The sequence below is a fragment of the Taurulus bubalis genome (genome assembly GCF_910589615.1).
Source record: "Taurulus bubalis genome assembly, chromosome: 3".
In the NCBI taxonomy this organism is placed as follows: Eukaryota; Metazoa; Chordata; class Actinopteri; order Perciformes; family Cottidae; genus Taurulus; species Taurulus bubalis.
The window spans coordinates 12,303,266-12,317,894 of NC_136591.1; the positions used below are offsets into that span (position 1 = coordinate 12,303,266).

Genomic DNA, 14,629 nt, shown 5'->3' on the forward strand with positions numbered 1-14,629 from the left:
CTCAGGTAGCTATTGCTGCTGCGCTGCGTCACATCAGTAATCCTCCACCATCTCCATCTCATTCAGGCTCAGACACTCGCCCGTGTTGTGGAATGAGTACCCTGCAGGGAGGGTGAGAGAGAAGAGACAGGGAGAGCAAAGTAAGATCAGAGAAGGATCGTCAGACATGGGGGAGTTAGAAGGGATGGCAGGGGATGTAAAAAAAAAAAAGACAAAACAAAGCATACAAATTACATTTACGTACTGTTGATTAACAATCAAACGTAGATATGGGTCACATCCGAGCCAAGGAGGAAACATGCACAGGTCAAAATGATTTAAATGTTTTAAAAATCAGCACAAATCTCTTTTCTCTACAGAAGACAACGATATTGAAACGATATGGATTGTTGTTCGGTCACCTGTTTGCATCGATTTACAGCGAGCAATATCCCGTCCCCAGGTTTACACTCCCGACAGCTCATGGGGACATAAATAAACCTCAGACATAAGCCTACCCTACGAGCACGTCCTACTCACCACCTGAGTGGGTGCAAACAAGTCATCGGGAAGATGCAATACTTTCCGGCTGGTGCTCCAGAAAGCTGAATCTTCCTTGGTCACTTTTGTTAAGACCAAATTGATTTCCACTTTGGCTTGTTTTTACACTTGCACATCTAACTTTGATGTGCAAGTGTGTCGCTGCTGTGCGTGTGTGCACAGGTTGTGTTGTGGTCAGAGACTCAAAGCTAGCTATTTATAGATTTGGACTATTTACAGATGAACGACGTCAAAAGGAAGGAATATTAAATGCTGGTGAGGTCACGTACCTAAGATGCTGGGGTCAGAGTGCAGCATCATGGGCTGTTTCTTCTTCATCTTTCCCCCCTGGTTGTCATAGAGACCAGCCTTGCTCATGTGGTTGGCTTGAAACATGGACTGCAGGGTGCTCGGGTTCATGCCTCGCATTGAGTCCTAAAAAGGAAAAAGAGAAGAAAAATAAAGACAATCGTACAAATGATAGTCAAGTAGAGGTGGGACTCACCAGAGGTCCCACGATACAATATTATCACGATACATTGAGTATTGCGATATATTGAGCATTGTGATATATATATATATTGCGATTTATTACCTTTTTTCATCCGCAAATTGTCCCCAAAGGAAAACTGTCAACATATTTCCTCCAATAAGATAACGTTTTCAGTCTGTTCATCTCACTTTTTATTGCAGAAAATGGAACAAATTGACCAACACTTTCATAAATGTTGCACCTGACAAACTGAACTGCTTGTGTTACAGTCTGCATAGTCGCGTCATTCGAGCTGGACGTGCCGGAGAGGGGGCGGGGCTTATCTCTGTGGTTTATCTCCGTGCAAAGAGTTTTCATTTCTGCCATCCACCATGAAAATAACTACTATTTCTGCTATATACTTGATGTGGAAATCCCAAAGACGTCGGAGCATCAAACGCTGTCGTGTCTGGGTTCATACTATTATCCGTAGGAATTTCAGGAAAATCTGTCAGCAGTTTCATTTATGTTTTTTTTTTACGTCATTGACCAGCGCCTTGTCGCAGACTTTGTCCTGTTCGCCGTGCAACAGCTGTGCGAGCAGCGGCGCTACGAGTGACAGGAAGTCCAGACGTTTGATTTACACGCGGACGGCGCATTTCTCATTTCTTTCTCCGATGCCTTCCATAATTGATTACATAAAATATCGATACTTGGCTTCCGTGTATCGATACAATATCGCCACGCAAACTATCACGATACTATGCTGTAGGGCTGCAACAACGAATCGATAAAAATCGATTAGCAAAAGTGTTGGCAACGAATTTCATTATCGATTCGTTGTGTCGCGCGATTATTACGGCAGTCATAAAGTCGCGGAGAAAAAAAAGAGCGGCGCAGAGCCGCCAGCGTGTCTGAGATTGGAGTGAGAGACTGAGAAACGCTGAAGTCGTGATCTTAGCAAAAATAGAACATCTTGGATGTGACGTGTCGAGTCTTGGCCAACCAGCGTTAAGCGTCTACAGCGGCTTTATTTCCCTCAAACTTGTTGTTAATGGAAGCTAGTCAGCTTGCTATCACGTTAGCTAACGTGTTTGGGTTGTGTATTGTCGTTAAAGCTACGGTATGTTCCGTTACAGTTCAGTCTTGCTTGTAGAAAACCGTAACGTGGTGAAACATGCCGTAACCCCCCGGTCTGGTTCAGTTCACGCTGTCACTCGTTAACGTTTAATCGGCTCACTGGCGGATCTGGCAGCAGGTTGTTTTTTTACTCAAAGTAGACTGAATCAAATCACGTAGTTGGGCTTAGCCAACAACATGATGTCATGGTCGTAAGAGGCCCAGAATGAAATAGTTTAAGGAAGAGGACTCTATATGCAGCGCAGCTTGATGCAGAGCTGAGATGAGGTGGAGCTGAGCCTGGAGGTTTCGGTCCAAACAGACGTGAGAGGAGCAGTACAGCTTCCCACTGTCCAGTGTTTCATACATATTGATAAAGCAGGGCTCAAGCAGCCTCTACTCCAAGGAGATCAATTACAGTAAAAAGGCAGATGTAAAGCATACATGTGTATGTTTTTAGTGTTAGTCCATTTTAATCTAATTTGTTTAATTAACAGCTCGGGGATGTTCAAGGAGCAACCTGTTTGTGCTTTCTGAACATGTTTTGCACTGTCACTTCTGTTTTTGAACAAAAGGGTTGGAAATTAATGTTTTGCTTTTTTTATCCGATTCATCGATTAATCGAAAAAATAATCAACCGATTAATCGACTATTAAAATAATTGTTAGTTGCAGCCCTACTATGCTGTATCGATTTTTTTCCCACAGCCCTATAGTCAAGTGTTTTTTGCTATGAGAATCCATTTGTACCATATTTTCAATCCACGAATCCATCCCTCCGTGAAGAAATGAATGACCTTCTAATGTCGTAGCGTTCAGTAACTGCTCATGCTTTATGTCTTCACAAAAGACTTGACTACTGACTTAAATGTCAGTCTTGCACTTAGACAGTGATGTTGTCATGTGTGCATATTGGGATTTCTCCCGGTTTTCTCTGAGGGACCATGTTTCCCCCTGAAGGATGTCCAATATGTGGATTTGTGTTTAGACATTTGAAGTTGCCGGACCAGGTGTGATATTCAGCAACAAGTTTGCAATTGTACAAATAGAAGCGGGAGACATAAAAAGACACAATCGCAACAACTCAGCTCCATCAGTGTCTGCATGTACAGTACAAAAGCACATCTGCATTTACCTGCAGAGGGAAGTTCATGTTCAATCCAGCCACTTCCTTTGATAACTGGGATACATAAAGAGGGGAAGAGGAGGGATTTATAAATTTAAATAGCACACTTCAAAAGGTTCCTCCATTTTATTTCACGTAGCCCGTTATTTGTAGTTTAAAATCTGACCTTCATATAAAAACAATCACAATTATGCTCTTTTCTTCCCTCTTCTTGATAGTCATCTTAACAGAAACCATTTCCCAGATTTGTCCCTCAAAATGTACCTGGTATTCAGCACATCCTCGCCATGGTTCAAAACATGTTGTATTGATGTATTGTATGTCCAGGCTGGCAGGTTATGTTTTAGACATACACGGTTCATTATTTATACATATTTTTTTAAAGACAGTTCGAGCTCAAGCCTACCTGCTGCTGCTGTCTCTGTTGGTTGGCTTTCTGTTTGGCACGTCGCTCCAGAAACTGTTTGGCGAACTCTTTGGCTTCCACTGTGTCCCCTAGGTAGGACCGGATGAAGTCCAGTACTGCATAGGGAGACTCCACCTCCTTCAGGTAGGCCACAATTGTGGCAACTAAATAAAGACATGCGGTTGAAATGATTAGCGATGCTAAAAACTTGGGAAAATGTGTTGAAATCTGTTTACTTAAAAGTACTTGAAACACACAAATTATCTAGGTTTAGGGTGAAAAAGCCTACCATCCAGAGAGGAGGAAGAGTTGTTGGCAGAGGTGTTGAGAGCGTGCAGCATCTGTTCACACCAGGTCGTGAAGCCATCCTGAGGCTTCATGCCCTGCAGCAGCTTCAGCAGCTTCTCCTCCTCCTCAGTCCTCTTGCGACGCATCATGTACTGCTCACTGCAGAAAACATGCGGTTCAGTGCATCTTAAATATGTTCACCATGAAAAACAATGTCTGCTGCGGTGAGTGTGGAAGAGGTGCGCAGTATTTCTAGCAGGCCGTCAAAAATTGCATTGGTGTGCATAAATATTCATTTGAGTTCATCCAATCTGTCCATGTACCTGAGTGAGGGGCTGCTGCGGCTGTTCTTCAAGCCCATGTTGTTGTTGCTGTTGCCGCGGAGGCCGGCCTGGTTCTTCACAGCCTCGTCCCACATGCCCATGCTGCCGGAAGAGCTCACACTGCCACCCTTGCCCTCCATACTGCCAGGCCCGCCCCACATGCTAACTCCATCCGCCCACTGACCTCCCATGGAGGAGCTGCCCATCGAAAGGGCGGAGTGCTGCAAAAGTATAGAGAAATAATTGTGACGAGGGTCTTTTTCTATTTGCGTTCCCGACAACAGGCTCTCTGTTTGAAACTCCAGAAACGGTTAATTTACTCACGCGCTCTCTCTGCTGCGCTCTCTGCTGCTGCTGCTGCTTCAGGAGCCTCTCCGCCTCCTGCTGCATTTCCAGCAGAGCCAGAGCCGGGGGCTTCCCGGACTTGGATAGCCCAGAGGAGGGAGACCCGCTCCAGCCTGAGCCACTTGCCCCAGGACCTTGCTGCTGGGGGGTCTGCTGGAGCAACTTCATGATCAGTTCCTGCTGCTGACGACACTACCGGAAAAAAGGACAAAGGGAAACACTTTAAAAGAGATCATTTACAACTCAATGAACAGCACTTAAAGCCTCTTAACAGCAATTCTTATTGCGTTTCATCTTCATGTAAAAGGTTAAACCTTTCTTGTACAAAACACGAAAAAAAAAAAAAACTGGCTAAATATGTGTAGCCTAAGGCAACAGACAGTGATAAGGGAAATGCTTCACTCCTCACCTGCTTGCGCCTGAAGAGCTCCTCCTCCTCCCTCCTCTTCTGCTCCTCCTGTAGCCTCCTCTTCTCCTCCCTCCTCTTACGCTGCTCCTCCTCTTCACGCTTCGCCCTGAGTTCAGCGTCTCGCCTCTCCTGCTGCAGCTGAAGGAGTCAAATCGAGTAAAAGGCACAGATTAATATACACCACAAAAAGTTGCAATCTGGTTTCGCATCCGACACGCCTCACAAGCTGAACCCACCTTTTGAAGCTGTTCGAGAGTTGGACCCTGAGTAGAAGGATTCATTGTTATGTCCCAAAGACCGGCTTCACCGCCTACATGGAAACAAAATTGGATTAATTTAGCACAATCAGGTACATGTGTTGTGGCTCACAACCAGGTCGCAGTCTGGAACGTACCTGACGACTGTGAAGCTGAGGTATGCATGTCCCACATGGACCCTGTATCTGGCACTGACATCGACCTGTTCATCGAAGGCATGATACCCTGCTCACTGCACCTGGAACCAACAAAGCAAAGTCAAACACTGAAAGTAAAAGCCTTTGTAAAGTTACAGAAACTAGGAGCCCGATCAATTTATGTACACTCGTCCAGACATGTACACCCTCTCCCCTATATTTCTACCTGTTAATGAGCTGGAATAGCTGCTGCTGTTGGAGCTGCTGATAAAGAGCTGCAGCTGCCAGCTCCTGTTGCTTTTTCAGGCGATCCGGGTCCAGGTTTGCCTGAAAAAATGACAATTACCATGTCATTACTCAAACCCACGATACCAAAAGACATCCATATAGAGTGTGATATGGCTAAGAGAGAATTGCTTGTATGGAATATCCATTAGTTACAACCGCAGACTGCTTTACAAATGAGTAACGTACAGATACGTTACAAATGGACCAAACAGGAACTGTGCATATCCTAAATATGGTGTAAAAAAAGATGCATAAACAAACATCTGAAAATGTGCCACGTCCATAGGTACTCAAGAAAACATGTGACAATATCTGAGATGCTATATTACTGCTCCATTAATTTGAATCTTACATGCAAGCAGTGATGTTACTGCAAGCCACTGCATAATATGGTTTTATAACTTAATTAAGATACTGGCTGTAACACAGGTACAATTACAAGTCTGATAACAAGTGGGGGGCAATTTCACAAATCTCTCAAGTAAAACGAAATGTAAAATGAATCATTGATTTACCGTAATCTGTCTATCAATCTTCCCTCTCCTCTGCATCCTGCCCTCCGCGTCCTCTACATTGGCTGAGCTCTGACTGACAGTCCGGGTGGGCTGCGGGCGCTGCGTTGGTGGTGGCTGTCTCACCAGCAGGGGCGGCGGGGAGGGCCCTGGGGCGAAGGGCACGCGGCCCCACATCTTAATGACGTCGCCCAGGGGCTGGAAGCCCTCGTCGCAGCCCCGCTTCACGAGCAGGGTCATGGTGAAGTAGCCAGCCTGGAACCACTCGCACATCTCCACGGTGGTGAACGGACCTGGTCGTGGGCCGGACACACAGAGAGAGGAAGAGATGAGTTTACAAAGCAAAACCTGTCGCCATGTGACTGCCCTTGCATACCTCCTTTCTATTAGTCCAGACAATATCAATATTGATGAATCCATGTGCTACACTTGGCTGTATGAGTGGACAAGCATCTATGAATGTACCCTGGATCTCTCCCTGTGGGTCCTTGTAGAACCACTTCATGGCGGCCTCGTGTGACAGCGGCAGAGCGGCTGCCGTGTTCCTGCTATCCTGCTGCTGCAGAGCCTGGGTGAAGCACTCCTCCTCCAAAGAAGTGTCCTGCAGTGATGCCACCATCTTTTCTGCCTCCTATGTGTGCACACAGACAGGCGTGTCATTACACCACCACATACATTTATATACATAATGAATATGGATACAGTTCATAGATTAAATTGAATATTCTGCAGCAAAATAATCCCTCGTTGATTAGCGTCGACTGCGCTTCGTATTTCTGAGACGGCATCTTAAAATGGGCCTTCTGTTGTTCCTACCTGCTGCAGGTGCTTCATGCCCTCATCGTCCTCTGCGTCTCCTCCAGGTGGAGGGAGAAGAGGAGCAGCAGAGCAAGGGGGTGGGGGAGGCAGACCAGAGGAGGTGGGGGCGCCGGAGCTCAGCTGGACCTTGAAGCCCCCGACCGTAACCATGTCTGACACAAAAACAAAAAAAAGATTTAGGAGATGTGTGTGTGTGTGTGTGTGTGTGTGTGTGGGGGCGCTGGAACAGCGGGTTCAGTAAACAAGATATTAAGTGACTGGGGCTAAACATATTGTGTATCAAACCAAAATATCAACATGGCTGAAATTCCTCCCACACACGCACTCCCGAGACTTGAAGAGCTTGGCTCAATGCAAGAATCCAAAAGCTCTAAAGTTACAGAGCCAGGATTATCAGCCCTTCAAATCTGGACGTGCGAGTCGCTAAATGTTTGGCTAGTGAGGGTCTGGAAGTCAACTCTTTGGCATCGTATTGGTGGCTCCAGGGGCTTCCAAAAAGACTTAGAGGTTAAGAGAACATTTCCAACTTGAGTTCATTGGTGAGAATCAGTCAATATGAGATTCATGTAAGAATGAGATCCTGTCAATGTTTTGATGGCATTCACTTGTCCCTTTTAATTTCTCAAACTGATCCACTGACAAAGTGAAGAAAATTTGTAAACCTGCTGTACTTTGACACAGTATTTATTTGTATCACATATTTACAAATTAACTTATACGATTTGTATTTTCTCCACATCATGGAGTCTCCTTTCACACGTACTATTCGCCTCATATATATATATATATATATATATATATATATATATATATATATATATATATATATATATATATATATATATATATATATAAATAAGTATATGAATTAGATAGATAATAACGCTGCTAACTAAATATATCTTTATGTTGTTGCAGTCAGACGTACCTTCACTGGGCGTGCTGCTGGCCATGACGAGGTGGCTGTTGTTCAGCTGAAGGTTGTCCACCACTGGGCCGGCTTTGCTGGGCCGAGGCTCCAGGCATGGAGGGGAGCAGTGTCGGAGAGCGGGAGGAGAGGAGGAGGGAGACGCTCGCTTTGTCTCGCCATCCCCTCCAGCAGAGCCTGCTTCTTTACTCTCTGTGAGGTAAGAGCGGAGGAAAGGAAGTGAGATGCCACAATCATGAATAATTCATTCCTCCTGGGCCTGTGATCAACTGGGGAAAACTGGAGCCAACCATTTGGTGTTTTGCACATTTAGGATGCAGAAGGCTCATACATAGTTGTTTTATTAACAATTTGGATTTTAACTCACTTTGGTCACAGAAACAACACAGAAACAAAATCATCTTTCCTCACCCTTGTCTTTGTCTCCTTCAGCATTGTTCCTCTCAATGTCAGCGAAGCGGTCCTCCTCCTCTTCCTCCTCCTCATCTATGCCCTTAAACTCAAACTCCTCCTCCAGGATTATATCCTTCCCACCCTTTTGACCAAAAGAAAAAGTTGAAATTAAAGAGTGTAACAAATAGTAATGAGGGTCGAAATACAAGAAGATGTCCCTGTTGTTCCAACACTGTTTTCGTAAAATAAAATAAAAAATATTGAGAATATGTTTACAATACCAGGGCCTGGAAGATAAATGAAGAACCCACCTTCATAGTCATGAAAGCTCCAGAGGAGTCAAACGTGCCCATCTCCCCGTCCTCATCGTCTGTACACCACTCCGGCAGGCCGTCCCGGTCATCCCCTGGTCCCTCACTGCCTGCTCGCCGGCGGCCCCCACCAACATGAACACCATCAGAGTCCCGGAAATCGAAATCGAACTTCCGACGACGACTCTCTGGACCGGTATGTTCCCGCCAGCCTGCTGAGCGAGGACCACCATCTGACAACCCCAAAAGAAATGGGTTGCCATCAGTGTCAAACTGGACTGGAGTCACAAATATAAAGTATTAAACAAGGGTACAGCATCAAGGTTTCAGGAGATACACATTTCCAAATTACAGCAGTTGCTTGGACAATCATGTGGTTATGTCTTGGGATCTGTTATATCTCACCTCCTGTTTAGAGTCTAAGAAAAATAACACGGGCCATGTGGTCTTTTAACCTGACTGCCCGCAGAAACTGTGGAGGCTTTAAAGTCCAGTTCTGTTTCAGCTGAAACCTGACTGTCATTTAGGATTCACTTTACTGCCAGTAGGTGTCACTATATCTTTTGTTTAGCTGCTGCACAGTCACAACATACATCATTTTCTTCTACCCAGGATATTGATATATATATATATACAAAATGTTGTTCACACAGATTTAAATGGTCCCAGCTAGTGGTGTAACGGACCGTTGTCAATGATTTGTTTTAAGTGATACAAATACAATCTTAGTTACTTATCATTTGAATTGTGTGTCTTTAAGAAGAAAAAACACTATAGATGACTATAACAAAGTTAAAAGGATAACATTTAGAATTTGCTATGGTTTACACTGACTTCGGAGCGGTTGAATGGAGCTCGTAGACCAGTTACTATAATAAAACAACAAAAGGGATCTGTATCTGCCCATATGGTCCATCAGTGATTAGCAATTAGTATCACGACAAAAACTCTTGATCAGGGACCTCTAAAAGTTGTATTTGCTCCCTTTTTGTATTTGTGCTGATCTGATCCGCACTGTGAGTTTTATGATCCGTTGCACCACTAGTTACACCTGTTTTTTTTCTGTAGTCTGTAGAATATGATGTGTAAACCAGGACATCTCTGCAGCATAAAAATGACATTTTGACGCACACTTTGCCTTTAACAAATACTGTGCCTTCTGCGGTTTGAGAATTGCGGTAAGCCATACAGTGATTCACTAATATAAATAAACAAATGCTTGTAATTCTCGTACCATCCCTGCGGAGTCCAGTCAGTCTCCAGTTGGTGCCCGGCTCCACCCCCTCCTCCTCCTCCTCCTTCTGCTCCTCCCGGAGAATGCGCCAGTTATCGCTGTCAGCCCTTGTGAACTCCTTCCTCCCCGGAACCACGGGAGCTACGGCCTCTTCAAAGCCGGGACGGGCCACCTCCCGCCGCACCGGCTTCTCGAATCGGCGCTCACCCCTGAGGAAAGGAGGGAAAATCGAGAGGAATCAGCTGAGTGATAAAGAGAGAGAGAAAACGAGCCCATAACATGAAGTCGTCTTTATCTCAGAGAAATATGGCCGGCAAAAAAAATCTCATCACTACAGATACCACTGACAACTGGTGAAGCTATACGACATGCAGATACGGTTCAGCCTCGGCAGATAAAAGACGATGTCTGCGAGAGTGGGAAATCATCCCGCAAAAGCAAAAAATCCCAAAGAGGATTATTGAGCATATGACACTGGATGACAGCTTCTCTCCAGAGTTAGGATAGATGCCTCTGCTATGCCAAGGAGAACTAGAGCTGTGACATATTTAAACCTTGAAGTGGTGTGTGCCGGTTCTTTCTTACCGGTCATCCCAGCTCTGGCTGCGGTGTATCTCTCGGACGCCGCGTCCGAAACCCACCTCAGGTTCCTCAATACTTCTTTGGTAGAATCCACCTTCACCGCGACCTCGTCCTGGTTATGTACACACGGAGAAGAAGGTGTTTATTTAATATCATCATCATCATCATCAGCTGAATGAGAGAACATGTGATGAGACAGTTGGGATTGTTTCACTCACTCCCTGCAGTCAAATGTGCTTTCTCTCGTTTATTTTCTGTTCACTATCAGTCGAACATTTTATATATTTTTTCAAATAACAAACACTTTAAGAAAATCAACAAAAAATGTCTTCGAGCTGCAGACGGAAACAAACAGCAGCACGTGCACACAAATTCATGAAAACCACACGGCACTGTTCTTCCAAGCTGTTTCCTTGGCTCTTCCTGAACCGGAAGGCCAGTGTTTACGTTGGCCGCTCAAGTGCGCGGCGTGCTGTGTGAGTCACAAGGTGAGTTCACAAGCCCGGCCGTTTTAGACAGGTGTGGCTGGACAAAAGCAGGACTATGCAGCCAGGCCAAGAGGAAGTGTGCTGCAGCAAGATGGTGGAAGAAAAGGGGGAAATAAAGACTTCAGTCGTCGGCTTGAATAAACTGTTACTTTCCTTGGATAACAGCCATTGTAGTTCCAGCCAAGGGTTTTGGGCAGCGTTTCTGTTGCTGTTGGACTCGTGTTAGTTTGAGCGTAAGTTGTTGTGGATTTATCACAAGTGTATTTAGGCCGAATCAATGCCGTTCTATATGTGTAGTGCCATTTCTCTTCTAATGGGTGTCTGGGAGTTGTTGTTGTTGCCATTAGTTTTTACCTCGACCGCCTCGTGCGGCCCCTCGTCCTCGGACCACTCCAGCTGGGGCGGCCCCGCCCACCCCTTTTCCCATAAGCCTCAGCACAGCCACACTGTTCACAGACATGGAGAAGTTCCTCTGCAGAGAGAGAGAGAGAGAGAGAATGGAAAGAGCAAAAGGGAGGAATGTGAGTAATGTGAGCTCACAGCCATATTTGTTAACTAACAGAACAGCATTCAAAAGGGAGGTCATATTGCTTATGAGATATCACACGACGAGCTCAAACGGCTCGACATCTGCAGGTACCGGTGTATTAGTGGACGTGTTTTTGACAAACCTGCTCCTCCTCGGTGAGTGGCACCAGTGCCAGTGGCTGCATGGGCTCGTCTTGCAGAATAGCAGCAAACTCCTTATCCTGCATGTCCTCTGGGACCTAAAACAACAACAATGGGCACTTAGATGAAAAAAGTATCTTAATACCATTTTCCCCCCATGAATTCTAAAAGCAACTGACAGTAGGGCTGGACGGTATACCGGTTTCAAATTTCCATACGGTATGAATTTTTCATATGCCGTAACAACTGTTGTCGCTCTTCGGCAGGCAGCAAAATATATTTTTCACAGCTCAACGCTGAGCGTCATGGTTATAACTTTACAACAACAATTAATAACCCACAACTAACGCTCTTTAACAGGGTTAAACCCCACCACACAACAGTTTGTGACAAACAATTTGTAACACTAATAATTGTACATTTATAAAATTACACCGCCGAACTGCATGCTGGGTACAGCTCGCCCACGATCACAACAAGAAGAAACTCCGCCGCTACAATAAAAAAAATGGAAAAGAGCGATGCAGGAGGGACAAAGAGAGACCAGAGATGCACCAATACAAATAGACACATATGCAATGCTGATTACTGTGTGGTATTTGTTATGTACATTGGTACATATAGAGTGATGAGAAGCTAAACTTGGAGGGACTTAGGACCCAGGGGAATGTAGGTGAAAAAAAAACAGGAAGAGACAGACCGGAAAACACACCACACAAACAGCTGTTCACCGCTTGCTGGCCAGTTGCAAGCGAGTTGGCCAGCAAGCGGTAAATACCGTGATATAGATTACATTACATTTCATTTAGCGGACGCTTTTATCCAAAGCAACTTACATTTTTGATCTACACACCGTAGACACAGCAACGGGGAGCAATTAGGGGTTAAGTGTCTTGCTCAAGGACACATCGACATGGCTAGAGGAGCCGGGGCTCGAACCATCAACCCTGAGCCACAGTCGCCCCCGTGAAACCGCCTCAAAAATCTTACAAAATACTGTGATATAAATTGTCGGCCATACCGCCCAGCCCCAACTGACAGGTCTTCATTTTGCAGCGGTGGTTCAAAAACATTAAAGACGGTTCTTCGTATTCTGGGATCCGTACAGTCCCGACAGAGAAACTTTGCAAAAGCTTTGCCACCAACCTTGTTGTCTTTGATATAAAGTGCTAACATCTCCTCTCGGCCGTAGCGGTACTCGGCCAGCTTGTACTTTGGCATGGCGGGGGAAGGAGGGGGGGAAGTCACACTCCCCCCACTGGACAGTGCACGGAGCCTGCGAGAGGGAAGAAAAATAGAGTGAAATCTCTTAGAAATAACATGGTGTAAATTCCTGCAACGGGTATACTATGCAGGTCCCCTGAATATACTTGGCTCAACACAGATGATATATTAACTTTCCAATCTGAAGATTTCTTTTTTTTTTAAAGCTATTACGAGCAGCCCAGATTCCAAGGCCTATTGTTTAACAATGGCTCCATTGACGTGCCTCGACAAAACAGGTCATTGACTCGCAGCCTCACATCAAAACCACATGGAACTCTCAAGAGGTATGGAGGGGTGGCGGGTGGTGTAAGAGGTAAAGGAAGGAATCATAAAAGACCAGTTGGTGGCATATCAAAGAGGGTAAAAATAAGTGGTGCAGCGACGAATATGAATAAGAGGAGAGCTGAGGAAACATGCCAGAGGGTGAGATACTAAGAAATATGTTTGCATTCACCTCTACCTTTTTCTGCTTACCCTCAAACAGGACCAAACATGAATCCTAACAGGTTCTTCCACACTTAAATCTATACATTCACAATCCTTTGTGCTCTTCCACTAACAGTTGCATTAATCCAAACGCGAGGCAGAATGCCTTCACTTTGAAGTCTACCACAAGGACCAGCATCCTCGCCGACTCTACTGCCAACAAAACCTCAACTGGTCGACATCATTTTGCAACGACCAACAGGCATTAAAAGACTTGTAAACATGCTGAATGTGGTGAGCACTTGAACTGGCCACTGGATAAAAGTGGGCGAGGAAGGACCACCGAGAGCAAAGCCGCTGCAGATGTGTAAAAGGGAGAAATATTGTGAAAAGCTGGCACTGCACCAAGAATGCACACAGCAGTCACAGGCTGTTAAGAGATTGAGCGCTACCAAACTGAAGGCTACGCCCCCTCCCACACAATAACCCTAACGCAAGCATTCATTTGAAGAGGCGGAGGAGAAACATCAGAGGGACAGACAGAGAGATGGACAGGAGACCGCTGAGCAATACCTCCATTTTGACCTCAGGCCAACATCGCCTTCCCACAGTCAGTGATAACGAGAGAAACCAATCTTTCAAAGCTACCACCAAAAACAACAACTTTAGACTACAAGTAAGGCTGCCATGTGGAGAGTTGGAGTGATTTGCTGGATAGATAGATCCACATTGTGTACAAATAAACATCTCTTACCCCTAAGGACCATGATGTTGGTTGGAATTAGTATTTTAAATCATCAATTCGTCTGACCATTATTTTCTGGTTAAGGATTGTGTTTACAAAGTGCCAAAAGGATTTTGTAAACGCAGAAAAAATGACCTCATCACATGGGCAAATTGCCATTAAATGTAATGGACACATTCAAAAAGGCCTTTTACCATCTGGACAGTTTAACAGAATGTGTCAAGATTCACTTAAAGTTCAAAGCAGAAAAAAGCTCACAATAACAACACCTACAGTTCTATGACTTGGAGAAATATCTGCTGATGAAGACCAAGCGATAAGGTCAAAAGCTCCACAACCAGCAAGTTAAGTACATATTGAGCCGAGTCAGCCATAACGCACACATTAAACTTGATTACAACTTAAAATGCTTAATGTGCTGCCCAAAAAAACATATATTCATGAGGAGAAACAATCAGGAGATACTTCTCTATATATTCAGTGTGACGTCAACATTTTTTCGCAGAAATAATAAGATAAATCAGATCAGTTACCATTCTGGGCCGAAGTTAAGAGTCTCAGCAGTCAT

General features: G+C 44.9%; 1 protein-coding gene across 1 annotated transcript; it reads right to left on the reverse strand.

The window, feature by feature from the left end:
- On the reverse strand, positions 1–14,629 carry gigyf1a (GRB10 interacting GYF protein 1a; the record flags this gene model as incomplete). Its single annotated transcript, XM_079215951.1, has 23 exons — positions 1–101; positions 810–954; positions 3,245–3,289; positions 3,642–3,805; positions 3,931–4,088; positions 4,253–4,473; positions 4,577–4,789; positions 5,007–5,144; positions 5,243–5,316; positions 5,401–5,501; positions 5,627–5,727; positions 6,204–6,493; positions 6,666–6,831; positions 7,017–7,171; positions 7,948–8,139; positions 8,359–8,482; positions 8,652–8,929; positions 9,886–10,094; positions 10,471–10,579; positions 11,310–11,427; positions 11,627–11,722; positions 12,771–12,900; positions 14,595–14,629. 23 exons carry the CDS (start codon positions 14,627–14,629, stop codon positions 34–36), a joined length of 3,330 nt encoding a protein of 1,109 aa, XP_079072077.1. The 3' UTR covers positions 1–33.